The 27,524-nt window shown below is 40.7% G+C and overlaps 2 protein-coding genes across 3 annotated transcripts; both read right to left on the bottom strand.

The window, feature by feature from the left end:
- Nucleotides 1-1,122: 1,122 nt before the first annotated feature.
- Nucleotides 1,123-26,058, bottom strand: LOC104602739 (ABC transporter C family member 5-like). Of its 2 annotated transcripts, XM_010266526.3 has the most exons (12): nucleotides 25,399-26,058; nucleotides 23,009-25,193; nucleotides 22,553-22,873; nucleotides 22,331-22,417; nucleotides 21,245-21,940; nucleotides 20,950-21,114; nucleotides 7,220-7,514; nucleotides 6,662-6,876; nucleotides 3,327-3,632; nucleotides 3,125-3,188; nucleotides 2,754-2,993; nucleotides 1,123-2,510 (listed from the first exon to the last, which is right to left on the bottom strand). In XM_010266526.3, exons 2-12 carry the CDS (start codon nucleotides 25,055-25,057, stop codon nucleotides 2,398-2,400), a joined length of 4,551 nt encoding a protein of 1,516 aa, XP_010264828.1. In that variant the 5' UTR covers nucleotides 25,058-25,193; nucleotides 25,399-26,058; the 3' UTR covers nucleotides 1,123-2,397. The 2 variants fall into 2 exon arrangements, 1 of the variants encoding a protein (XP_010264828.1); XR_016080456.1 differs by lacking the exons at nucleotides 1,123-2,510; nucleotides 2,754-2,993; nucleotides 3,125-3,188 and adding an exon at nucleotides 5,335-5,511 and having other exon boundaries at nucleotides 3,494-3,632.
- LOC148804027 (uncharacterized) lies at nucleotides 7,713-16,979 on the bottom strand. Its single transcript, XM_088894809.1, has 2 exons — nucleotides 15,448-16,979; nucleotides 7,713-15,145 (listed from the first exon to the last, which is right to left on the bottom strand). Exons 1-2 carry the CDS (start codon nucleotides 16,136-16,138, stop codon nucleotides 15,108-15,110), a joined length of 729 nt encoding a protein of 242 aa, XP_088750935.1. The 5' UTR covers nucleotides 16,139-16,979; the 3' UTR covers nucleotides 7,713-15,107.
- Nucleotides 26,059-27,524: the final 1,466 nt, after the last annotated feature.

The following is a 27,524-nucleotide window of genomic DNA, read 5'->3' as shown; positions in this document are numbered from 1 at the left end:
ACTTGAGATTGTTCATTTTTATCAACATGTGGATGGTTGATAAAGAAAATTAAATGACACTCAAAAGGCATTTGTGTCTTTTCAAATGTCACTTAATGGCTGGTTAAGGGATTGACACATTTTAAATGTCACTTTAGGCCTTTTTCAATTGTCACGTTTTAAAGTTTGGGGACCAAAGTGGCATTAGGCCCAAAGTACTGAAATTTTCCCATTAAAAAAAGGTCCACGTAAGGTTGTTGAAAAAGCAAGCAAACCGGAAGTTGATGAAAACCTTGAAATAAGCAGGAGTGCAACTAGGCCTTGGGACCAGAAAAATGGGTGTTGGGGAAAATGGTGGCCCCTATAAGTGAAACTATCATTATGAACTGTGATTCCTATCTTAGTTTGAATAGGTTCTTCATCAGCTTTCATTGCAGAGTTTTGGGCAGCTCTCAAAGCTGTGTTGAATGAGCCGCTTCGGTAGCTTCATCAGAAAGTTGATTTTACGTCTCACCTAAGCCTACTTTTAGCTTTTTCAGATCTTTACCAAACATAGCTTCATGCTGTTCTGTTCGGGGTTTCTTGGCTCATGCAATGCCGTAAGACGCCGTGCAAAAGCCCTCCCAAATGGGCACTTGGTTACCACCTGCATTGGCGCCAAGAAGATTCAGATTGAAGGAAACTCCGAACTGTGATAGACAGTCTTTTTGAAGAGAAACCCTCCTCCCCCTTGGAGATGTGAGGATCTGATCCTCCAGTGCGAAAAGCTTTGAGAGGAATGAATCTAGATGGGAGATAGAGAAGCTAAACAAGCTGTCGACTGGTTAGCAAATATAGATCATCAAGAAGAAATCAACTTTCTTTCTTACTTTTTCTTTGGACCTAAGATACATTGGCCATTTGCTGGTTTCGTTTCTGGGAAAGGGCTACCTTCAGGCTTGTGTCCCCCATCCTTTCCCTTCCTACCCAGAAAAAGAATGTTCGAGTGATTGATAAAGCAAATATGCAAACAATTCCGGGCATCACTAATTCTTGTATCAAGGCAGTTTTGGATGATTGCCTGGATTTTGCTTCTCCAGTTATATAGTTACAAAAACACTTGAAAAGGTTAAAGATCAGTCAAAGAGTAAAAAAACCCACATATAAAAGGAAACAAAAGCGATCCTTTCTTACATATATTCTATTTTTAAAAGTTTTAAAATTTTCATATGTAATATTTTATTATTTCATACACATGTAGACACATGGAAAATGAATTCCTAATTGGGTTAACAGGGAGATCTTCTACGGTATACACAACTTAAAACCTATTTTTCTGCCATGTTGGATAATAATGATATTTCCAATCGAAATCATTCATTGGCCAATGGAGTGGGGACACTAGGGATCAGCCACCTGGTCACTCCCACCTGGCATGAGAAATATGCATTGTAACAGCCAAACCTGACTTTACCCACCAGTTGAAAAATTGACCCAAGACCCAGCAATCCAGATTCCAGAAGGGTCAACCTGCAGGTGCAGGCCAGTTCTGACAACCATGGGGGCATGTACCCAACCATCCAGAAGGCCTTTGTGATGGCTGCTGCATCAGAGACACAGAGACAGGCAAAAGGCACAAGATAAAACCCAATTCTGCGGTTGATCAACTGGATGTTGGACTTTTGGGTTCAGCAAATGTAAATTACATTAGTAGAGTATCACACAATAAGGAAGAGAGAAACCACCCCTGAAAATGAAAAACCATCCATCGCACATTCAAGGAGGGTTAGCACCTGCTAGCTCTTCTTCCTATCCAAAAAAAAAAGTGTAAATCTAGTGCTTAGAACATGCCAATCATGGCCTATGCCACACAAATGACTGATTTTATCCCCAGAATCCGTGTTCATGTATATCTAATCTGACCATTCTTCTGAAAAGGTATGCAAATCAGGGAGGAAGAAACAATGACCAGAACAAAAAGCACTACATTGCCAAGAGCAGCAGCGCAGGATACAGGACTGTAGATGCCCTGCTAACTTCATAAAGATAAATGAACGATCATCTGGATTTGATGCCAAGATTGCATTATTGGGAATGCTCAACAAGAATAACCCTCCCTCCTCAAACGCAATTTCCTCCACTTGCAAACTTATTATCATTCTCTACTCTTATGGACCCAACTCATCTTTGTTTACATTGGGCCAGCCGTGTTCTGATACAGCAATTCTGCTTGGAATGGGAAGAGTACCCATATCACATAAATACTACTCTTTTCTTCTGTGGGTTGACTATACAAGAAAGCACATCACTTTCCATATGATTCTCCTCTTTAACTGCCGAATGCAGCAGCAAGGGGAGCAGCAGTAGCAGATGGCTCATTTCTGTACATCTGCTGCTGCTATAGTTTTCTGTTCAAGGTGGTGTGGCATACCATCAAGTTTAAAAATCTGGCACGCTACTTGACCTTGTAGAGTACTCGGACACCAGCTTCAAAAACATTGATGACTTGTCCTCCAACAACCGTGCAGGAGTATCAAATTCTGCAACACGACCTGGAAAAATTCCAAAAATTATAAGTCCTCAACAGACATGACATTGAAGGTCACTTGACATGATGAAACCTATCATTTCTACAGCTATTAAGAAAATAAATCTCAACATTTTATGCCTGATCATAAGATGATAACAGTATTTAACATCACACAAAACAATCGATGCAGTATCTTGATAGAGTGCCAAGTTAAATGCACATTCATTAAGTTCTATCATAACAAATTGGGAACATTTGCACTTACCATCACTGAGGACTAGAACCAGATCACTGTCAATAACAGTAGGGATACGATGTGCAATAGTGCAGACAGTGCAATTCCTAAATTCTGTTCGGATAATCTTCTGGATAAGATTATCAGTTGCTGTGTCAACTGAGGCTGTTGCTTCATCAAGAACCAGTATCCTTGCCTGCTTAAGCAAAGCCCGGCCCAATGAAACAAGTTGCCGTTGCCCAACACTCCAGTTATCCCCATTCTCTAGCACTGGCATTTTACATGAAATTACGATCCAGTTGATTAGTCCTCACCATCAAAATAAACTTCTATACATCACATTAATGAATTTGCATGCTTACATATATGTTTAATCATTATATCAAAATTTGTGAACATACCTGGAGAATCAAGCTTTTCCTCTTTTTGGCGGACTGTCTCTCCAAGTTGAGACTTATCAAGTGCCTATAAGACATTATGAGGTTCAATAATTAGAATACCATTCCAATGTGGATATCTCAATGAAATAAGAAACACAGCTATTGATTAAAACAAAAAGGTCAAGGAATGAGAAATGACCATGATAGGAGGATCAATTCTTACCTGCCACACTTCATGATCAGAGTGCTCCTCAAGTGGGTCAAGATTTCCCCTAATGGTCCCTTCAAACAACGTTGGATCTTGTGGAATTATACTGAGATGACCACGCAGATCATGAAGGCCAATTGTTGAAATATCAATGCCATCTATGACTATCCTCCCACTTGCTGGTTCAATCAATCGGAACAAAGCCTGGATCAATGTAGATTTACCACTTCCAGTGCGGCCAACAATACCAATCTTCTTCCCACCAGGAAATGTGCACGTTACTCCATGAAGGACTACAGGAAGACTTTCCTTGTAACGAACCTTTATGAACAGAACAGTCAGAGGATAAGGAGTTGTTAGGTACAATTCAAGTAAACAAAAAGCTGCTTACGCAAACAAGATAAAAGACACAAAATATATAGTTATTTGGGTGAGGAAAAATCATATACACAAGTTTACAGTCAAAAAGCTAAATAAACAAGATGGTGGTATGAAGATGTCCTCAAATTTCCACTCTACATGCTAAATGCATTTTGTGGCAGGGACAGTGGGAACCTAATGAAGTGGAAATTTGTTTCAAAAAACAATATGCAGGAAGTTTTCCCCGGAAAAAGAAAAGAAAAATATTTTCATGTATTAGTGTATTACGAGCTTGGTAAGAAGCCAGGAAAAAGCTATACTTCTGAAATGACTGAGATTTTTTATGGCAATAAAAAACAAAGATCCCTGTTTTCTCATCAAGATCAAAATACCCAAGGTAGACATTTCTATAATTGGTTCTTCTATTTGATTAACTAAAGGGTAATTATGAATAGAAGGCTCAAACTTAAGAGAATAAGGAACCTAGTGAAAGTTTCCAATCATCTCATCATCTTTGCTTTGAGGCAATGAAAAGAAATTATATAAAAATGGCAAGTTAAATGTAAGATTGAATAGTTGAACATAAACAACTACTGTCAGAAAGGAATTAAAGGTCCAACTGTCAGAACCTTTGGAAGATGTCCTATTTTAAAAATCTCTTGTATTAAGATGGGTAAATGAACATAGTAAAAAGGGGGCTTTTATATTAGAGACCTAATGCAAGGGGAAGAAGCAGGTGCTGACCTCATAAAAAGAATGTTGAGTATTCTATGTATCATATGTAATCATTCATTAGTTATGTCCCCTACCCCCCTCCTGATGATGAAACCATTCATTATGTTAACTACAGAAAAAAAGTTGAAAGTTTTAAAAGTATCACCATTAAGTGGGCTTCATTAATGGAAAACATTCAAGCTATTGGGTTTGGATCAAGGTGCCTAGGTGCAAGTTGTCAAGGCATGGATCCAACATTAGCTCAATTTTAATTCTCAAGCTTATTTTAAGTAGAAAATTTGAATTAGTGAGTTCCACTTTATTTCATTGAAGAGGTGTGGAAATTTTATTAACATGTACCCTCCTCCCCCCCCCAAAAAAAAAAATAAAATAAAAAAAGAAACAGAAGGGCATAGAGCTATTGCTATACAAAAAACTTCTCATGCATGATCTAGCAGGATTATCCACTATGGAATTCATTTCTCTTAAAATCCAACTAATCTGATCTGAGATGGACTGCTCTGTCCAATTCCTTTGCTGCATCTAAGTGCATTTACCATATCCCCTACAATTACGGAGGAAGAGAGACACGATTGCTTGGTGATAAAGTGCCAAGCATTGAATTTGTATCATCAATAGTTTCATTTAATACCCATAATATATCACCATAAGAATTGAGGAATATGCTTCCAATAAAGGCCAATGATTACCAAAAGAGGACACATCACACCAAAGCTTAATCTCCCCAACATCCGGGGGATGGAAAGGTGACCATGTGTCCAAAGTAATGCTTGGAAAAAAGACCATGGAGTGAATTATCAAAACAAAAAAAAAAAACAGACCATGGAGTTTTTTGTGTCTTATTCAACAGGTGACATAATTAGGGGCTGGCAAGTTGTAGCTCATTCTTCGTTAGAAAGGAGAGTGATTCAGATGCAATGGAGCCCACCTATAAATGGCTGTATAAAACAAATTTTTTATGCCTGTTGCCGTGAGAATCTGGGACCCTCAAGCTCTGGCTTTGGAGGTGTACTTAGACTTTAGAGATGAAAACAGCAACATGCTTGCCTTATACTTGGGTCCAGCTGGGCATGGAGACACACTAAGGACTGAGGTACTAACACTCCTGCATGGAAAGAGAATTGGTAGAATGATGCACGTTAAAGATTATGGTAGAGGGAGACTCAAAGGTGGTAGTGAGCAGGATGGTCAGTAGCAGATGTGTAATATGGCAACACAGGCGAGTTATAAAAGAAATCAGGCACTAAGTAGTAAGAGAAATGGAAGTAAGTTAAAGTGTTCAAAAATAATTTAGCAGAAATATTGGCATGGCAAGGGGCAGACAGAACCGAAATTTTCCAAGCTCAAATGTAATATACAACTAAGAATGTTCAGTGAATTTTATCTAGTATAAGTATTGGGGTACTTGCAACTTATACATCTTTCTTTTCTTTTAAAAAATGCAATATTTTTTTTTTCAGTTACCAATCAAAAGAAAAAAAAGAGGAAATGTCATAATTGAAAGGAAAATCAAGGGAAAATTGGAGAATCCCTAGAAGGTTCTTTATGAAATAATCAAGAGGCAATCCAGAAGTAAGTTCCTTTGAAGCCAAAATCCATGAGCGAAGGAAAGAGAATAAGTATCGATCAAAAAAAAAAAAGGAAAGAGAATAAGTAGACTTTCATTTCAAGAAGAGCCTTTTTGCTGTAACAATGTGCTTGCTCTATTCCTCCTATGTTTCCTAGGCAAGTACATGGCTGATAGTTTTCCAATACAACCCAACCCTAGACTCATCCACACACTTTTCATTATCAAAGCATTTCAACAAATCCTTCAAGAGTCACCTACTAAAAGATCCACAAACCCATGAAGAAGTGAGGCAATCTACTGGTCTTTGAACAGTGAAGGAGAACGTAGGGACTGATCCCTCATCATTTAAAACATGAACGCAGATAGAGGTTTAAGTTCCTATTTAAAATCCCTTTCTATATTTTACTGGTAGAGATATTGGGTTGGGTAAGGGCGTTTTACCAAACTTCAGATTTGCCTGACCCCAGAACTTAGGGTACAAGGACACAACTTCAGACGATCAAAAAGATATTAACATATCTAGTTTGGTAACTTCTTAATTTTCTTTTTACCATTTACATCTTTTACAAGCTTTATTTGGGGCACAAAGAAGCATTTAGTTGGAAACTTGGAATGCATCAATTATTGCAGCTTTCACCATGGAATAGGAATGAACTAAAAGGTGAAAAGAAAATGAACTACATACCTTCAAATCAATCAATTCAACTGTTCCATTTTCTGGCCAGCAGGATGGAGGGCGACAGTTCTCAACAAAAACTGGTGCTTCACTTGGGATTTGGCAGTACTGATGAATTCGTTCTATAGAAATAATTTTGTTTTCCAGCTTGCAGAAACTCAATATCCAACGTGACAATCGCGCGTTCAAATTAAGGCCATATGTCACAGCAAGACCAGCCATACCTTTATAGGAGAAGCAGTGATTGGTTAATAAAGACAGCAGCAACTGCTCCATGGAAGTGCTAAATCAAAATATATTAGTCGCTTTTATTTTTTTATTTGTAAACAAAGTACATTATCATCCTATTTTTCTCCCGACTATCTGGATTTAGATACATGAGTAGTTCTTTATATACCAAATACATGAAGGAATGAATTAGATCATTATCTCAAAAGCGATTTCAAGTAAATCTATTTAAAACCTATAATTTTAATAGCATTGCTTTGCATCATCATCATGCACAAATATTTTCATGAGAATAAGCAGATTTGAAATATTAAATGAAGGTGTCAAAACACTACATACTTGGATCAATACTCCCATGTGGGAAGCTCACAAGTAGTGTCATGCAAAATGCAAATACAAAAGTTGAAAGTAATTCCATTCGCAAGCAGAGCCACTCAATTGCCGAGAGGCTGCAGAAGAAGGGGCGATTAAAACAATCAAGAAGATATAGGTTTCTCTTCATGAATCGCTTTTCTTGCCCAAAGCCCCTAATTGTAGCTGCTCCAGCAATGGACTCCCCAAAAAGATGGATTATTGGAGATTTCTGTATGCTTACAATACGAACAAGTTCCCTTGATGAAGCCATGTAGTATTTCTGCATTCACAGATATAAGGTTAAAAATACACCTTACTTTTCAGTGATAACTAAAATGCTTTTTTTTTTTTAAACTTTAAACTTGGATTACCAGGTGCTTATGCAACGTTCAAGTAAAATGATGAATAACACTCAAAACCAGCTCCAACAATGTGTGCTCCCCTCTTACAGTCATGAAGATTTCCGTTAACTTGATAATTTAAGCCATTTATCAGAATATGGACACATTTGTTGAAACAATCGAGAAAAAAAGAAAAAATAAGCGTTTTTTTTTAAAAGAAATAGCAGTAATCTTTGATATAAAAGTTATACTATATTCTTGTTAAAGCAACCAAAGCTACAGGATACTTAGCGTGAATCCAGAAACCAAAAACCTTACTAGCAAGTATCAATCCTGCCAATAGGCCCTACTGGGAACAACATCAAGGAATGGAATGTTCCTTAAATGGCCATTTCTACATATTCAATAGGTTACCTTCACGCAGGCGTGCCACTTGAGTTGGCTTGGGTTGAGCATTTGTCAAACTTTGAATGGGCCCCAGCCTGAATCATCATCATCATCATTGCCCATGCCTTATCCCAACTATATGGGGCTGGCTACATGAATCCAAGCCAAAATGTAGTTGGAATTCTTCAAATTGGCCAAAATGTAGAAGGAATTCTTCAAATTGGTTTCCTTTTTTTGAAATCAAGAACCAAGTGACAGAATATTTATTGTCAACCCTAAAATTTATTACATTATTATTATTATTTGATCAATAACACCAGCTTCATTAAATTAAAAGAAAAGAGGGAATATGGATACAAGAGGGGAGATAAAATATCTTAGCTCCCCAAAAACAGAAAACATAGGGAGTGCAAAGAGAAAAGATTAAAAACTAGCCCAAAAAACAGACTCCCTATTCACTCCTTGCTTGGCCAACCCATCCGCAAATGAGTTGACACTCCTCTTCACCCAGCTGTACTGAATCTCAATGTCCCTACCCAGCCATAAGAACTATTTTTTTCCATTGTTAAAGTTCCACAAACCACTGTCCTCTGTCTTCAACCAACTAACCACCACCTTCGAATCACCTTCCAGGATCAAACAGCTGATATTTAATTCCTTTGCTCTTCGAATTCCTTCAAGCGCTGCAAGGATCTCAGCCCTAAGAGAGTCACCTTCTCCAATAGGGCCAGAGAATAAAGCAATAACAATCCCTTCCTCATTCCTAAAGACTCCTCCAATCCCAGAGGACCCTGGATTCCTCACACTGCTGCCATCAAAATTCAGCTTTATAAAGCCCGAGGGGGGAGGGGACCAAAACGGACAAAGAGTCCTCTTACATCTAGCATTGGAAGCAATCTCTTTCCAGTTTCTTAGCAAGTCATCCGCAGGAAAATCTGAAAACAACTCCAAAGATTTTAGCCAGTGGACAACCCTTAAAAGGATTCGATCTAACAATTCTTCCAATGTTCTTTCCTTGTTGGAAAAAATGCGTGAGTTTCTTTTTTCCCACAATGACCAGCATACCGCTGCCCTAATACACCTCCACATAGTCTTCCCTCGCTTCCTAGGCTAACTGAAAAAGGAGAAAACAAACCTTGGACAGTCTCCGGAGGATGCCAAGAATGCCCAAAGCGGGAGAAAACCCACTCCCAAACAGTTTTAGCAGCCTTACAAGAGACCATGAGGTGGTAGCCAGATTCCCCATCAGCTTTACAAAGAGCACATCTATTAGGAAGTAAACAATAGTTGGGTCTCTTTCTCCAAAGTAAGTCTAAAGTGTTGATTCTTTCCAGGAAAATTTCCCAACAAAAAAAACCAACCCGATGAGGAATAGGCCTGCTCCAAATTTCCTTAACCGGAAAGGACAACCCAAAGGGGATAGGAGGCTGAGTTAAGGTTTCAAAGAATGAAGCACAAGAAAAGGTACCAGAGCTAGAAGGGGTCCAAAATCTAGTGTCTTCCTTAGCAGGGTTTAGGAAGACAATCTCAAGGGAGTCTAGCAAAGTTACCAAGCTATCCATGTTTGTATCCCTAATTGCCCTACGCAGACCTAGGTTCCATCCAAAGCCAAAAATGGAGGCTGAAGGGACCAAGAAAGAAGATATGGGTTCATTTTTCAAGTCTGATAGAGCATACAAGAAAGGAAACTAGTCCTTCAGAGGAGAATCCCCAACCCAAAGTTGTTCCCAGAATTTTATTCGGTTACCAGAGTTTAGACCATACCTGATCCAAGAGGAGAAAACTGGAAGCAGATTGTGAATGGATTTCCAAGGAGAAGCAGCTGAGGCCCTTGCCAAGATTCCAGGATCCCAGCCATTGTCTTCCAGCCCATGAATGCTAGCCACAATCTTAGTCCACAATTTATCCCTTTCCAATGAAAACCTCCACAATCATTTCCCCAATAGAGCCATATTCCTTTTCTTGAAATTACCAATCCCAAGACCTCCTAGTTTTTTACACCTCCCAACTCACCCTATGATCTCTCTTCTCCTCTCCAGGCTCCCACAAAAAGTTTCTTATTAATTTTTCCAAAAGATTGGAAACCTTTGAGGAAATCTTAAACACTGACAGATAGTAGACAGGTAGGTTAGCTAGGGTAGACCTAATGAAAGTGACTCTCCCACCTAAAGAAATATAATTTCTCTTCCAGGCCGCCAACCTCTTCTCAAACCTCTCCACTACCGGAGTCCAAAAGCTATCACTCTTAGGATTATCTCCTAAAGGGAGGCCCAAGTATATCAGGGGCCAGTCCGAAATTGCACAACCTAGCTCACCTGCAAATTCTCTTAGGTCCCTTTCATTCACATTCACTCCCGCCACACAACTCTTATCAAAGTTCACCTTGACGTTAGGTATCTGCTCAAAGAGTTGTATTGTCAACTTTAGATTCCGGATCCAATTGAAGTTCCCTCCTTCACAGAATAGGATAGTATCATTTGCAAACTGTAGAAGTGTTAAGGGAACCTCCTCCCTTCCTACTCTCCACCCTCTTATCAAATTCCTCGAGTCTGCTCTATGGATCAATCTCCCAAGCACATCAACAATCAAGGTGAAAAGAAAAGGGGAAAGAGGACCTCCTTGTCTTAAACCTCTCAATGCAGGAAAGAAGTCAACCACAGTCCTGTTCACCAGGATAGAATAATGACAAGTCCTAACACAGCCCCAAATCCACTTACACCACTTGTCTCCAAAACCAAAACTCCTCAACACCTCCATCAAGAAAGACCAATCAACCAAGTCATAAGCCTTCTCCAAATTCAATTTGCAAACCACTCCCTTCTTCTTTGACTTCCTAAAGATCTCCAAGCTGTCATTTGCAATGAGAATCTGATCAGTGATCTATCTTCCCTCCACAAAAGCACCTTGGTTGGGTGCAATAATAGAGGGGAGCACCTTCTTTATCTTGAGAGACAACACCTTTGCAATGATTTTGTACAAGCTAGTCATCAGACTGATAGGTCTAAAATCCTTTGGTTGTGATGCATCTTTCTTCTTTGGGACCAAAGCAATGAAAGTTGAGTTCAAGCCCGGATTTATTACACCCCTTCTGTGGAATTCCTCAAGAACTGACCTAAGATCATTCTCCAAAATATCCCAACAGTCCTGGTAGAAGGCCATTGTGAACCCATCTGGACCCAGAGCTTTTGTCCTATCCATTGAGAATACTGCTTCCTTTACCTCCTCCATATCAAAACTTTTTTCTAACCACTCTCTCTTCTCTCACTTAGAGTCGGCCAATCCAATCCCTCCAACCACACTCTCCCATTCATAGGCCTTCTAAAAATAGATTTGAAGTGGTTTACTAGAGCCTCTGCAATTTCTGCCGGGTGAGACAACACTGCTCCATCAACTTCCAAATTAGAGATGAAATTCTTCTTTCTCCTCCCATTTGCCACTGAATGGAAAAACCTTGTGTTTCTGTCTCCCTCCTTTAGCCATTAAACACCTGGATTTTTGCTTTCAACTGATTTCCTCCTTAACCAAGATGTCCTCCATCTGCCTCCTCAAAACCCATCTCAACTTCCTTTCTTCCTCTCTAAAAGGAACCTCTCTCTTCCTTCAGGTCCAAATCCTCGATTTGCTCCACCAAAACTTGTTTTTTCTCTTCTAATCTTCCAAACTCCAGCCTATTCCACTCCTTTAATTGTGATTTTAAGTATTGAAGTTTCTTGTGGAACCTCATTCCCTCCCAATCAACTACCGGATTAGCTTGCTCCCACCACTCTCTGATATTCTCAATGAAACCCGGATGAGTCAACCACATGTTTTCAAACTTGAAAGGGGTAGGCCCAACTCCTCTTATTTCCTCCTTGACCAACACTATAGGCCAGTGGTTTGAAGTAAGTCTTGGGAGAGCCCTAGAAGTAATATTGCCCCAGTGTTCCTTCCAATCTGTTGAAAACAAAAATCTATCCAGCTTAGAGCAAATTAGCCTTGATTGAAGGTTGGACCAAGTGAAGTTATTATTTAGGAAAGGAAGTTCTTTAAGTTCAAAAGAGTCCACAAATTGGTTGAGCTTCCTCATACTTGTTGTCACTCTCTGTCTGGGGTTGTTGGTTTCTGTTGAAGTTCGGCCTGCCCTAGAAGTTTGTTTGTCTGTTAGCAGTCAAGTAAAGCAAGCAAGCAAGAAGAAGGAAGAAAGAGGAAGAAAGAGAGAAAAGGTCTGGTTCGAATTAGGGAAAAATTCAACCCTACTTTCGGCCAGACCTGTTATTATATTATTAATGTGATAGGAAAAGACATCAGTGCCCTTATTTAAGTAAGAGGCACTCGAACTAACATAATAGAACAACTCAGCAATCTCAACAGGTACAAAGACCGAAATACTCCTTCACTAACACTCCCCCTAAAGCTGGTGAGTATATATCATATAATCCCAGCTTGTTACATATGTAGTCCACTCTCCCTCGACTCAAACCTTTTGTAAACAAGTCTGCCCACTGGTTTCCCGTATTAACATATGCAGTCTCTATCACTCCATTCAGCACCTTCTCTCTCACAAAATGACAGTCAACCTCAATGTGTTTGGTTCTTTCATGAAACACCGGATTAGAAGAGATATGAACTGCAGCCTGATTGTCACAATAGAGCTTCATTGGAGTACTAATGTCATACCCTATCTCCTGTAGAAGGTTCCTTAGCCACACTAATTCACAAGCAGTATGTGCCATAGCCCCAGAAAAGTGCAATAGCATGTGGTAGACCGTCCATCAGTCATAGAACCGGCCCAGTCAACATCAGTGTATCCTTCTATTTCCAGTTTTCCGCCACTTTTGTATAGAAAACCACGGCCAGGAGCTCCTTTCAAATACCTCACAATCCTTAGCACTGCATTCCAATGAGGGACCAAAGGTTTCTGCATGAACTGACTCACCACACTAACCGCAAATGAAATATCTAGCCGAGTAATGGTTAGATAGTTTAGTTTGCCTACAAGTCGTCGGTATCTGCCAGGGTCTTCAAATACTTCACCCATATCACTGCTCAGCCTCGTATTTGTTTCCATAGGTGTCTCAGTTGGTTTCGTACCTAACAAACCTGTTTCTTCCAGCAAATCAAGCACATATTTCCTCTGACACAGATTAATACCATACTTAGATCTTGCTACTTCTATGCCCAAGAAATATTTCAATTTGCCAAGGTCCTTTGTCTGAAAGTGTTCCTGTAGAAAGGCCTTCAACCTGTCAATGCCCATTTTATCATTCCTAGTAACAACGATATCATCTACATACACCACCAGTAGTATTTTTCCTACCGGAGAGTCATGACTGAAGACAGAATGATCAACTTGGCACTGTTTCATACCAAACTTCTTGACCACCTCACTGAACCTACCAAACCATGCTCGAGGGGACTGTTTAAGTCCATATATAGCCTTCTTAAGTCTGCATACCTTACCATCCTCCCCCTGAGCAACAAACCCTGGTGGTTGCTCCATGTAGACCTCCTCGAGCAAATCACCATGCAAAAATGCATTTTTGATATCCAGCTGATATAGGGGCCAATCATACATAGGTGCAAGAGAGATGATAACGCGAACTGACCCTATCTTAGCAACCGGGGAGAAGGTCTCTGTGTAGTCAATGCCATAGGTTCAGGAGTACCCTTTTGCTACCAATCGCGCCTTCAGGCGCTCAACACGACCATCGGGCAAGTACTTAATGGTATAAACCCACTTACATCCGACAGCCTGTTTCCTAGGAGGAAGAGCGGTGAGGTCCCAAGTGTGATTATGATGGAGAGTAGAGAGCTCGTCTTCCATAGCACGACACTACTCTGGAGAAGTAAGGGCTTCCTGGACATCCTTAGGGACAACCACCGAGGATAACAAAGAGATGAACTGGCGATGGGAGGCAGAAAGGTGAGTAAGTGAAACATAATTGGAAATAGGATGAAGGGTACAAGTGCGTTTACCTTTCCGTAAGGCAATAGGAAGATCAAAGTCGGAGGCTGGTGGCAGGTCTGGAGCTGGATCTATCGACGGTGATGAAGCCGGAGGAGTCGCAGCCGGTACATGTGGGCGATGTGTATACACGTGACAGATAGGTGGACAGTCAACGGATGGTGGCACCGGAGGCAAGGACGTAGGCACGGCTGGAACAAGAGGAAGAGGATCAACCATAGGAAGGGGAAGAGGAGGAGGTGATGTGGAGGAAGAAGCATCCCCGGACCCCTCGAAGAACGGAGTAGACTCAAAGAAGGTAACATCAACACATACCAAGGAACGACGAGAACTGGGATGGTAACACATGTACCCTTTCTAAGTCCGGAAATAGCCAAGGAATATGCACTTAAGGGATCGTGCATCTAACTTGTCGTTCTCGGGACCCAGATTATGGACGAAGCAGACACACCCAAATACCCGAGGAGAAAGCGGAAACGGAGACATGGTGGGAAACAAGACATTAAATGGAAAACGACCATCAAGGATAGACGTGGGCATCCGATTAATTAAGAAACAAGAGGTGAGCATTGCATCACTCCAAAAGGGTTTGGGAACAGCCATGTGGTGCATGAGGGAGCGTGTTGTTTCTAAAAGATGTCGGTTCTTTCTCTCAACCACCCCATTTTGTTGTGGGGTGTAAGTACATGAAGTTTGGTGTATAATGCCATGTTAGTCCAAGTATTCTTGAAAAGATGAAGACAAATATTCACGGCCATTATCAGAACGGAAAATTTTAATGTGAACGCCAAATTGATTGCGAATCTCAGCATAAAATTTCTAGAAGATGGTAAATAATTCACTTATTTCCTTCATTAAATAGAGCCACGTCATCCTTGAAAAGTCATCAACAAAAATAACAAAATATCTGTATCCATTATATGACATCACTTTATAAGGACCCCAAACATCTGAGTGAATTAAAGAAAAATGACTCAATGCACGATTATCAACCCTAGAGCTAAAGGGAACACGATGGTGTTTCCCAAATTGACACGACTCACAATCTAGAACAGAAAGTTGACTCAACGAAGGTACCAAAGACTTTAACACTTTCAGCGAAGGATGACTAAATCTACAATGCCACTGGAGATGAGAGATAGATGACTAAAAGGCTGTTGACATTCTTCCACCACCATCAAGATAATACAGTCCATCGGCTTCATGCCCTCCACCAATCTTCATCCCCGTCTTGAGATCCTGAAAAACACACATAGAGGGGTAAAATGTAATGGAGCAATTAAGTGATTTGGTCAACTTACTAACAGACATAAGATTAAATGGAAGCTTAGGTACATACAAAACTGAGGATAGGGATACAGGGTCCAGGTCAACATTACCAACACCACAAATAGATGATGTGGAGCCATTAGCAAGTGTAACAGATTGTGATGTTGAGCAATGAGTGAGAGAAGAAAACACACCTGGAGTTCCAGTCATGTGATCGGAGGCTCTAGAGTCAATAATTCAGGGGTTGGGTGTGGATGCCAAACAAGCCATACCTGAGTGTGCAAAAGTAGCTGTGTTCTGCTGCGACGTGGATTGAACAAACATTTCATACTCATCACAAGGAACACTCACAATCTCCTTGCCTGGACCATCTGAAGAGGTAGGAGGCATCTGATCAATTGAACGGTTCTCTTGTCTAAAACTGGAATTGGTGTCACTAGTCATGGCATGATTGGCCCAGGTCGAGGGTGGACCATGCAAGTCATAGCAGTAATTAATAGTATGTCCATCCAAACCACAATGAGTACACCTCCGTGGACCCGAGCCACGTCCTCTACCACGAGCTCCCCCTGAATCTCTGCCTCCAGTACGACCACCACCACGGGTATGTGTAGATCCACCACTACCACTCCGGCCATATACTAGGCCACTACTGCCACCACGGCCAGACTGGGCTCCTCGAGCCCCACTTCTAATACCTCGACCTCTCGACACTACAAATGCTGATCTATCTGAGACATTAGGGTTTTCCATAGATCCAATGGAAGTCCTCCGAAGTCGAGCAAACACCTCTAAAGATGGAAGGGTTGATCCTCCTAGTATCTGGGCTCGTACTGGTTCATACTCGGATTTCAGCCCCACCAGAAACCGAGTCACATCAAACTGCTCCCTCTGCTGTTGTTGAATCTTGACATCAGGAGTGAGAGGGTGATAGACATTCAACTCATTATGGATGTTTCTCATACTGGCATAGTACTCTTCAAGACTCTGATTGCCCTGTTGCAGATTGAAGTATTCCTGTACAGTTGATATACACTGGTTGTATTGTCCTGACCAGAATACAATTTCTTAGCATGATCCCACACCTCTTTGGCCGTGTCAAGAAACATGAAGTTTACACTAATTCTGGGTTCCATACTGTTCCATAACCACGTGATGATTTGTGCATCTTCTTGTTCCCAGTCTTTGTACTCATGAGAATCAGTGGGGGGTTTCTCCTCTCCTATGTGCTTCACCTTTTTCTTTGCCTTCAAAAAAAACTCTACAGACTTAGCCCAAGGGACATAATTCTCCCCATTTAGTTTAATGGAGGTCATTTGGACATTCAGGTAGTCAGTAGATATCATCACATTAGGTTTACTATCATTGTTATCTCCCACTGCTGAATTCTTTTATCACCGAATTCTGCACACTGATTTCAGCAATAATAAGTGCTGAAAGTTGCACTTGTAACACCACAGATCCTACTCTACAGTTACCTGAAGTTTCACCACTATGTGAACACCACTTCCCTTCGAATCACACACAAACCAGCATAAACCCTAGCACACTACAATCTGAAACCCCTCCATACGATCTGTACCATACCTCTTATGTGCTTCATAACAGAAATTATGCATAAAAGAAACTCCTTACCTCATCGCCTGAAGGACAACCACACGAAGAAAGAAAACACCCACTGCACCACACGTACCAGCCCTACATTGATTAGGGGAGGGCTTAGAAAGCACAGCAACCGACCACACACGACACAACCGGAGGCATAGACACCTCCAAGGGAAGAGGGCGATCACTCATTTTCAGCCCTTTTCCCAATCTCCAATCGACGGCTGAGAAATCAAAGAAAAAAACCTAGGTCAAATGCGCAGAAGACAGAATTCTAGGCAAGTCCGATTTGTTTAATTTGGCTCTGATACCATGTTGAAGTTCGGCCTGCCCTAGAAGTCTGTTTGTCCGTTAGTAATCAAGTAAAGCAAGCAAGCAAGAAGAAGGAAGAAAGAGGAAGAAAGAGAGAAAAGGTCTGGTTCGAATTAGGGAAAAATTCAACCCTACTTTCGGCCAGCCCTGTTATTATATTATTAATGTGATAGGAAAAGACATCAGTGCCCTTATTTAAGTAAGAGGCACTCGAACTAACATAATAGAACAACTCAGCAATCTCAACAAGTACAAAGACCAAAATACCCCTTCACTAACAGTTTCCTCTGTAAATCTCACTACATTAAAATCCCCTCCCACACACCAAGGTCCATCCCAGAGGCCTCTAATGTCACTCAATTCTTCAAATTGGTTTCCTTCTACTTAGTATCTTTAATGTTGTTTCTACAATAGTCTTCTACACCTGTACTATCTAATTATTAGTAGAAATTTCATGGCACAAAACTAGTGGGAAGTGTCCTAACAACTCATAGGTTTAACTTCATTTGTATATAGAAACCTAAATGTCCTAAAACAGACAATTGCATGTGCATTTGCTTGTTCTTTGGGGGTAGGGGGCGCTCCATTAACACACAATTACTTGTACAAAATCATACAAATCCAAATTAACAGGAGATAAAAAAGAACAGTCCAAGACATTTTGCAAAGGATAAATGATCTTATGGTGTATAATTGTACCACATATGCATGGCTGCATGCACTTTTTTTTTTTTGATATATGAATGAATTTTATTAGGCACCAAAGATAAGGAGTACAAGCATCCTAAGGAGAGGCACGAGATGCGACCTCTCCAGAAAAGTTAGATACAGCTTTCCAGACTTACTAGAATAAGTTACAAACTAGCCCAAAAAAGACCTTCCCTGGATACCCCTTGTTTGGCCAAGGAGTCAGCTACAGTATTTGCCAACCTGCTTACCCATTTAACATCAACTCTCATATTACTGGTTAGCCACTTCACTTTTTTTGAGGTCTCTATAGCCCCAAATGACAGTGTCTGGGTTTGACAGCCACCCTACTACCACCTGAGAACCTCCTTCAATTAAAAGATAGTTCCACCCCAAGCTGGTTGGCAACCTGGATCCCTTGAACCACAGCTAGTAACTCAGTTCTTGTAGAGTTTCCCACTCCCACCGGTCTTGAGAATAAGGAAATAATGTTGCTGTCCTTATCCCTAATGCACACCCCCCACACCCAAAGGCCCAGGATTACCTTGGCTGCTCCCATCAAAGTTCAGTTTAATGACACCTTCTGGAGGAGGTTCCCACTCTATCACACTTCTATTCCTCCAAAGATCATCGAATGAGAATTCAGCAAACATGGCCAATGTCTTCAACCAGTGGATTACTCTAGTTAAGATGCATTCCTTCACTTCAACAAAACTTCTTTCCTTCTCTAGGAAGGCTCTAACATTTCTTTCCTCCCAAACAGTCCATAATATAGCTGCCCTGATACATTTCCACATATTTTTTCCTCTTCTCGTGTGCCACCCAAAAGTAGATGGATTAAACAGAATACTTACATCAGACAGCGGGTTCCACCTACATCCAAATAAACTAAAGCTCTAACTCCATAAGGCTGCAACAAAGGAGCAAGAAATCAGTAGATGGTAACAGTTCTCATTCTGGGCCTTAAACAGGAAGCACCAGTTAAGGGAGAGGCAAAGATAAGGTCTCTTCTTTTGCAAGTTTTCCAAAGTGTTGATTTTCCCATAGAATACTTCCTAGCAAAAAACATCAATTTTGGGGGTAATAAGTCTTATCCAAACTTCTTTAACAGGGAAAACCCGATGGTGAGGGATTTTAGAAAGGAAGCACTAGTAAAGGTCCCTTTTGGAAGAGGGGTCCAAACTCTTTGATCTGACTTAGTGGGGGTCCAAACAAACCTACTCAAGTAATTGAAGCAACTCAGAAACACAAATCAACTCATCATCCCTTAATCCCCTTCATACATGATAAACCTAAGGAAGCGAGGGAAAATACCATGTACAAGGTTCAAAATTTTGATACGATACGCCCCATATCGGGCATATTTTATTGTATCATTGGGGTCCTGATACACCTGTTAATAGGTCTTTCGGGAACCCAAGGCACATGGTTTTAAGTACCGATACGCCTCTGCTGATACACAGGGGTGTATCAATACTTTGAACCTTGACCATGTATAGCCTTCCAAGGTATTTTGAGAGTAGTCCGATGAGATATCCCGGCATCCCAGACATTCTCTGAGCAGCCATGAATGCTTAACACCTTCTCATGCCATAATCTCTCCCCTCTCCAAAGGCCATCTCCATAGCCACTTCCCTAATAGAGCTTCATTATTCTGAACTATATTTCCTATCTCCAAGACTCCTTCCTTACTTTTATTGACCATCTTCCATCTGATTAAATGATCCTTCTTCACCTCTCCCAGTTCTCACAAGAAATCCCTCATTACCTTTTCCAATTTCTTAGCCTCCCTTGGGGGAACCCTAAAGACTAAAAGGAAGTAGGTTGGAAGGTTGGCAAGTGTTGCCCTAGTCAAAGTCACTCTACCCCCTATAGAGACGTAATTCTTTTTCTAGGCTGCCAAATATTTCCCAAATTTCTCCACAATAGGGGACCAGAAACTACTCTCTTTAGGATTTGCACCCAAGGGAAGCCTTAAGTAGGTCAAAGGCCAAGAAGAGGTGGCACAACCTAAGTAAGCTGCAATGGGCTCTACCTTCCCATCCTCCAGATTTATTCCAGCAACACAACTTTTATTAAGGTTTATCCTCAAATTGGAAGCATTCTCAAATACCTTTATTAGATTCTTAAGATTGTCCACCTTTGTTAAGTCACTCCCCTTACAAAAGATAATAATATCATTAGCAAACTAAAGGTGGGTCACCATAACAGGTGACACTTCTCCTTCCTAGTCTCCAACCCCTTATTAGCTCCTATTCATCTGCTTTTGAGATCAATCTACTAAAAACATCAGCAACAAGTGTGAAGAAGAAGGGAGAGAATGGGTCACCTTGTCTTAGGCCTCTACTAGCTGGGAAGAAATTCTTAACCACTCCATTCACTAGGACTAAGTAATTGGATAAGTGGTTGCCTCACTTCCTGGCTGCATGCATATACTTTTTTTGATCAATTATTGAACATGCATATACCAACAGAAGGAAACATTGACAGATAAAACAAGTTTAACTAAGAACTAAGCAGAAATAGGCTTCAAATTTCACAATCAACCAATCAGCAAAGCCCTTACTCCAAATAGTTGGCCCTAGAAAAAAGAATAATCCTGTTAATAGTTCTTTCTGGAACAGTATTTTCAGTTAATCTTTTAAGACATGCCCTTCCATGTTTAACCTTCCAATTTGTATCACACCGGTACCAGTCATTGGTATTAATTTTACATGGTCAACCACCCTAATTGATTTTTCCTACCTTGTCAACTACTGGTCGTCCCCTTAAGTTTCCTCAAATTCATTTATTTCAAATATTAATAGCAAATTCCAACTATGGATTCATTCAACATCTGGATGTTGGTTATGAGTCTGCATTAATGAACATACATGAGTAGGAGTTGGGCTGGTGCTTTTTTTTTGCCAATAAGAGACAGTTGGATATGGAACTTAACAGAACGGAATGGTGAAGCAGGATTCATGTAGCCAACCCCATAGAATTGGGACAAGGCTTAGATGATAATGATGAGAGTTGGAAATGTGCCCCTATCAAAGAAGTAGAAGTTATGATAACTCTATGTGCTCCCACAATTCAACTATTTAATTATGTTTCCAATGCAGAAGTGCAAAACTATGTCAACTACAAACACTATAACAAAGAAGAACTAAGGCATATAATTAGGTTACCTGCATCCACAAGCAAGCAATGGCCATTGGGACAACAAGAAGCAAGACTTGCCAGGTAACTTGTGTCATTACACCAACTATACCAAGAAGTTGAATGGTTGTTGATGCAAATCCACCAAGTCTGAAAGGAATATCAAGATCCACAACACTTTGATCCACAGAAACCTGGTAGTTCAAAAATAATCCATCAAAATGTGAAAAGAGAGAAAGTAATGAATTATATACTGCATTACTGTTCTGATCCTCCAAGGGATTCTCAGTAAAAGTATATGCTTTCCAGTTACAGAAAACTTACACGATTCAAAATCCGTCCAGCTGGTGTGGAGTCAAAGAAAGACATTGGTGCCCGAAAGATAGTTCTAATCATCTTTGTAAACAACTTCTGTGCAGCTTCTAGACCAAATGTGGCAACCAAGACAGCTCTAACAAACACAAACCATGAGCTCCCAAAAGCAAGGGCCATATAAACAACAAGAAGAACCATGCTGCTTGTCCTAGGTTGGGCTCCTTTAGTCTGTGGATTAGCCCAAGCCATCCACCAGTTACTGGCTATTTGAAGCACCTGAAATGATGCCTGTGCAAGAACAATGAGTGGTATTAATAAGCCTTTGTATGCAGCAGCCATATATGACAAGTACACCTTCATGCTGACTTTTCCTCTTTCTCGTTCCTCTTCCTGAACCAATTGCTTTTTTCTTGAACGTTTTGCTTTCTTTTTCTCTTTAATTGCTTTCCCATCTGAAGCTGATTCAGTTTCTGTCACTTCCTTCACCATATTGTTGATATTATTTGCATTTGAGTCACACTTTTTACTAGACGTGATAGAACAATCGACAATAACATTTTCATTTGAATCAACAGATGAGTGCTTGGGGATATCCAGAGCTTCAATTGCTTCATGATGAGCTGAAACCAATGTGTTGAAATCAGTTCCAGCTTGCAAAAGATCTTCATATTTTCCTGCTTGTATGATATGTCCCTCTTTAAGGACCTGCACACATGGAAGACCAAAATAAAATTGTAGGATCATAGCAAAGGTGTTCAGCAACTCAAATTTTATAGTTCTTTTATTTTTTACGTTATTCTTTTGTTTAATCTTATTTTAGAAGAATAAAATGAAGACTTATCAAAATTATCATGATTATACATAGAAAATGTCTTCACAGGGTCCAAGAACCTTTTCTTACACGTGAAAAGGATTATTATAAAAAGGAGGAATACCCCCAGACAGTTTTCAGTCTCTCTTTACTCAAACAATTATTAAACCAAACAAAAAAAAAAGGTAACAAAAGCGCATTACATAGAGCCTTAGCTACCATGATAGTTGTTGGAATTCCACACAGTTATAACAATAAGAAGTCAAAATCAGAAAATCCTTTACCAGTATCAGATCTGCAGCTGGCAGAAACTCAACCTGATGTGTAACAAATATCACAGTCTTGGTAGCCAATGCCGTCAATATGTATTCCTGCAGCATCACATTTTAATATTATAGCCCAAAATCATGTATTTATAAAAAAACCATCTTTAGTGTACTTGCCAAGAACCTTTGAATGAAAGTGCTTCAAAACAATGGACTGGAGTACCGATATTGCATTCTAACCTTAAACAACTCTGATCCTGTATGTGCATCAACTGCGCTGAAGGGATCATCAAGTAAGTAAATATCTGCATCTTGATATAGAGCCCTTGCAAGTTGCACCCTTTGCTTCTGGCCTCCACTGAGATTTATGCCTCTATCACCAATAATGGTCTGGTCACCATGTGAGAAGAGTTCCAAATCCTTTTTCAATGAGCAAGCATGAATAACACTCTTGTACTTCGGCTTATCCATTGGGCTGCCAAAAAGAATATTATCTTCTATATTTCCCGACTGTATCCAGGCCGACTGAGAAACATATGCTGCAGACCCACATACTCTAACCTAAAAACCATCCAGCAAACATGAAAAAAAAACGTATATATAATTATTTGTCAACATAAAAGAAGGGAACAAGAAATCATAAAACCAAGAAAAACACAAAACTCGATATATAATTGTTTTATTAAGGATACTTACTTCACCAGAGATTTTGGGTATTTCCCCAAGGATGCACGACAGAAAGCTTGATTTTCCGGCGCCAACCATGCCACAAACAGCCACACGCATCCCCTTTTCCACTCTCATCTGTATTCCAGACAATGTTGGCCTTGGAGAAGAAGGGTCCCAGCAGAACTCACCATCCCTAATCTCTATGGCCATGTTTGTGAGGCCCCGGGGAAGAACAATGGTGGCATCCTGCTGCAATTCTTCCTCCTGCAAGAATCCAGAAATACGATCTAGAGAAACCTTTGTTTGAGCCATCATTGAAACCAAGTCTGGGAAATTCCGAAGTGGTTCTTGGAGGATTCTGAAAGTGGCCAGAGCAGAGAGGACACCTCCTGCTGTAAGCTCACCACCCAACAGTATAGAAGTACCAAAAGTGACCACCGAGACAAAGATAGGAGATCCCCAGAAGATGAATGTAATAAAAGCCTGTGAATAGAGAGCTTTCCGAAGCCACTTGAATTCTACATGCCGCATTTCCTCCAGCTTCACTCTGTACCTGTCTTCCCATGCTTGCAACTTGAGAATCCTCATGTTCCTCAGACACTCAGAGGTCTTTCTCATCCTTTCATCTTTGGCTGCCATGAGGTTGTCTTGGTACTCTTCTTGCATCTTCGCCAGAGGGACAGTAACGATAATGGATACAATGGTGGCAACCAGTGTTGCAACTGAGGCAATGCCTACATTTTTATAGAGAATTGCTAGAGCAAGAACTATTTGCATAGGAAGCATCCAAATGTCATGTAGATACCATGAGTAATCCCCCACTCTCTGCACATCAACTGCCATGTAGTTCACAATCTCCCCACTGGTATGGCTTTGCCTGGCTGAGCTTGAGAGCCTGAGCCCCTTCCGGTAAACCATAGCTGTTAGAGCTGATCTCACATGCATACCCAAGATGTCTACCCCTAGATACCATTGCCGGGTGGTTATGGTCTCAATCAGCTTGGCAGTGAAGAAGACCCCCGCCAGAACATAACCCTCATTTGGGAAAGTCTCGTTCCCCACTAAGTAGTCCACAAAGTAGCTAATTAGATAAGGACCCACATATGAAACTAGTGTGTTCAAGCCGGCAAAGATGGCATTGCAGGCTGCCTCCTTCCAGAATGATTTCAAAATCGCCCAAGCCAATGAGGGCTGCTTTGCAGGATTCTCTGCCTTCATTTTCTCCCAATTCGAGCTCAAAATCTTGTAAGTAGTCTTGGCTCGATCCTTAGGTGCCAGAAGAGGGATGTCCCTGAGTTCCAGTGGTCTCTTTGCACCAACTGCCAGAAGAGGATTCAGCCATGAAAGTGTGATCAAGCTAAAGAACCCAGCACCACTGTAAGGGGTCACCTTAAGACAGCCTGTTTCTTCTTCGATCAACAGTGGCTCTTGAAGATCGGAGTTTCTGAGTATTTGTATGCCCGAAATACCCCGGCATGCAATGAAACAAAGGAAAGCAAGAGCAGGGGTGGCGGCAAAATTTGCCACAACATGCGAATTCACATGCTTCCACCCCTCTATAAGCAACTCTCTGCCGTCAACGTACAGAGTACACAAACATACGACAGATGAAATAATCCACCATATCCTTAGCAAAGGTGGGAAAGTTTCAGAAGGCTTGAACTTACAGTGAAAACACCAAAAGCTCAGAACAAACCAAGCTAAACTTTGAGCAACCGGCAACTGGAGAACGGACCAGTCCCTCGTCTTCCCCTGCGCCCCATCTCTAATCAAGCCAGCACCGTCGAACCCTAAAACGAATACTTGCAGGAACAGAACATAGAAACAACAGAAAACCGAGACTTTGAATCCCGTGCCAATCTCAATATTCCGAATCACAGCTTCACTGTGACGAAGAGGAACCGAATTTGCATTAGACACCTCCTCCTTAGTGACCGGAAGCCGACGGCCAATACAGGCGACCAGCCGCCTCACTGACACAAAGCACAGAAAGAAAACCAAAAGCGTTAAGTGGATCGCAACCGCTACACGTTCCAATACGGGCAAATCCTTAAAAACTCGCAAAAGGGTATGCATGGCCGGAGATTCCACCACCGCTGAAGCTGGTTACAATGAGAATTGGTTTTGTATTTTAAGATTTAAGCGGAGAGGACTGAATCCTCTCATAGGCACCTCACCATCTATTGCAGGTAGGGGATTTTGGAGAGAGAATCTGCAGACACATCACACACATTTTCACGAGAAAACAAGATGATCTTCATCAACGAAAGAACACGAAGAACGAAGAGCCAAAGAATCCATAGAGAAAGAATCCCTTGTTTTCTCTCTGTATTACCTTGGCAAATCAGAACAGACAAACAGACAATTAAAATTAAACAATTAAGAAAACCCCAAATAAATAAAAACAAAAATATGACCTGGGTATATCGTGAAAAAAGCAAACAAAATCGTTATGCGAGCCGGTGCAGATTGGACGCTCTCGTTGTCGTGGCAGCTCTTCAGCAGCTTATAAGAAAGACAACGGAACAAAACCCATCAACCCAGACCAATTCAAGTTGTCATTTGACGTAAACACGAATAAAACAGGAATGTATGTTATTGTTAACCAGATCTCCTTTCTGTTTCACTGCACCAAACCTTACTGCCGCATGAGGTGGGTAAAACCTGTCAAATATCTGGTATGGTATTAATGTTCGTCTAATTTGCACCCTGCAAGTCAAAATTTCAGTTTGAGTGATCTATCTTCCAGCATATATAGAGAAAGAACCAGTCGTCAGTACTGTTAATGAGTGTCAATTTTGTTTTTTTCTTTTGCCCAGGAGAAACTGAGAAAGAGATTTTGAAGGCATCTTATGTGGGAGAGGAGGGGGGAGAGAGAAAGAGAGAGAGAGAGGGAATCCCTTTGAAAGAGGAATATTACTTGGACCCCGGTGGTTGCATGCGAGAGGGGCCACAGGGGTATCTGTAACATTTAAGAAATCCAATAGATGAAAATGATGAGATCATGATTCATGAGTGGGTTGTGAGAATGTTTCAGGAGGGAAGAGGAAAAGAAGCTTTGGATGATGAGTTGTGGGTTCTCATGGAATATGACTGTAACTCCATGTTTCTAATTTTTTTTTTAATTTTTTTTGCCTCACATACATTCTACTTTTATTTAATAAAGCCTGTTGGTCGGTTTTAGCTTTCTAAATTCTAATTTTCTTCTAACTTTTACCATTTCTGAATCCCATTCACCTATTGTCCATCTTTTGTAACAAGGCAAAAGGAGAAATAAACTTTGCTTCTGCTTTTGATTTTTTAGGCTGTATTTGGTTTAAAAAAAATGTAGGAAATTAAGGAAGGGACCTTTTCCCACCCTTTCTTTCAAACCAAACACAGACTTAAGTTATCCTCTCTCTCCTCATGGAGGTAAAAAGAGTGTAATTCTTTTGAAGTGGGAGCAAATGTGAGGAGAATGGGTCAGCAATCAGTTTTTATAGTTGTAGTTAATAAATAGTTATTTGATAATTAGGGACGTCAATGGGTCGGGCAAAGTTGTTAACCCGCATCTACCCGAACATATTGGCTTTGGATCGGGTCAGTCTTAATCATGCTTCGGGTCAGGTTTGGTTCAAATTGACTCATGCCAAACCCGATCCATTGACATTCTAGCTAATTGGGATCTGTTCCTCACAAAGTGTGCCTCACAGTCACATTTTACCCTATATTGGGAACATCTTCCCATGAATAATAAATACAAATACAGAAGATATTCCCGATGTGCGGTCAGAACACATTGTAAGGTCGGTGTGAGGCGTGTTGTATGAGGAACAGATCCGGACCCCATTATAACATTGAACAATTGTAAATGTAACATTAGCGTCCGTTTGGGAAGGCTTGAGGGCTTTCATGTAGCGGCTTTTGATGAATCAGGATCACTTGCTAACAAAACATGTTCCATCCCTCTACCAACATGAAGATCCCAACTCACTTTTGGGCCCCGTTCACTTTTCAGTAAGTTACTTATCTAGGTAAATGTAGTTACCTGGGTAAGTTTTTTTCCTGAGAAACACTTGCCCAGGTAAGTGCATTTACCCATGTTATTTTATTTCTCATGTAAATAAGGCAATGGCCATTTTATCCATAAAAATCTATTATTAAAAGGGCATTTTTGTCCCATTCAAGTGTTGCCAAGTGATACCCAAGAAAATAAATTTTCCCTAGTCCCCACATAAATCTAAAAAAAGAACATGGGATTCTTGGTCAATGGGAACCAAAATCCCATTGACTAACTTTCCCCCTCTCAAAATCTGAAAAAAGAACACCCCCTTGATGTTGTAAGGTAGGCCTCACATTGGAAAGCTGTAAAGTTGTGTTTGGTGAAAACCCCCCCCAAAAAACAGAAATATAATTACATAATCAGAGAAATCAACTTTCTAATTAAATTATTTTCGGTAGCTTCTCAAAGTGGCTCACTCAACATAGCTCAATCAAATGCGTAGGGATGGCAATTTTCCCATCCCCATTGTACCCGACTTCCCTGAACCCATTGGGTCGAGGA

This window comes from Nelumbo nucifera, chromosome 1, assembly GCF_055504915.1.
Source record: "Nelumbo nucifera cultivar China Antique chromosome 1, China Antique-T2T, whole genome shotgun sequence".
Classification (NCBI taxonomy): domain Eukaryota; kingdom Viridiplantae; phylum Streptophyta; class Magnoliopsida; order Proteales; family Nelumbonaceae; genus Nelumbo; species Nelumbo nucifera.
The sequence above is the reverse complement of the archived record's forward strand: the minus strand, read 5'-3'. Positions and strand labels throughout refer to the sequence as shown.

Bases quoted from the DNA above. Each gene is read 5' to 3' on its own strand.
- LOC148804027 (XM_088894809.1), bottom strand. From the start codon at position 16,138: ATGAGAAACATCCATAATGAGTTGAATGTCTATCACCCTCTCACTCCT. The intron at 15,146-15,447 runs GTATGGCTTGTT...TGTGTTTTTCAG, and splicing joins AGCTACTTTTGCACACTCAG to GATCTCAAGACGGGGATGAA.
- LOC104602739 (XM_010266526.3), bottom strand. From the start codon at position 25,057: ATGCATACCCTTTTGCGAGTTTTTAAGGATTTGCCCGTATTGGAACGT. The intron at 21,941-22,330 runs GTAAAGGATTTT...CCATGTGTGCAG, and splicing joins CAGCTGCAGATCTGATACTG to GTCCTTAAAGAGGGACATAT. The intron at 2,994-3,124 runs GTATGTTCACAA...GTAAAATGCCAG, and splicing joins GGAAAAGCTTGATTCTCCAG to TGCTAGAGAATGGGGATAAC.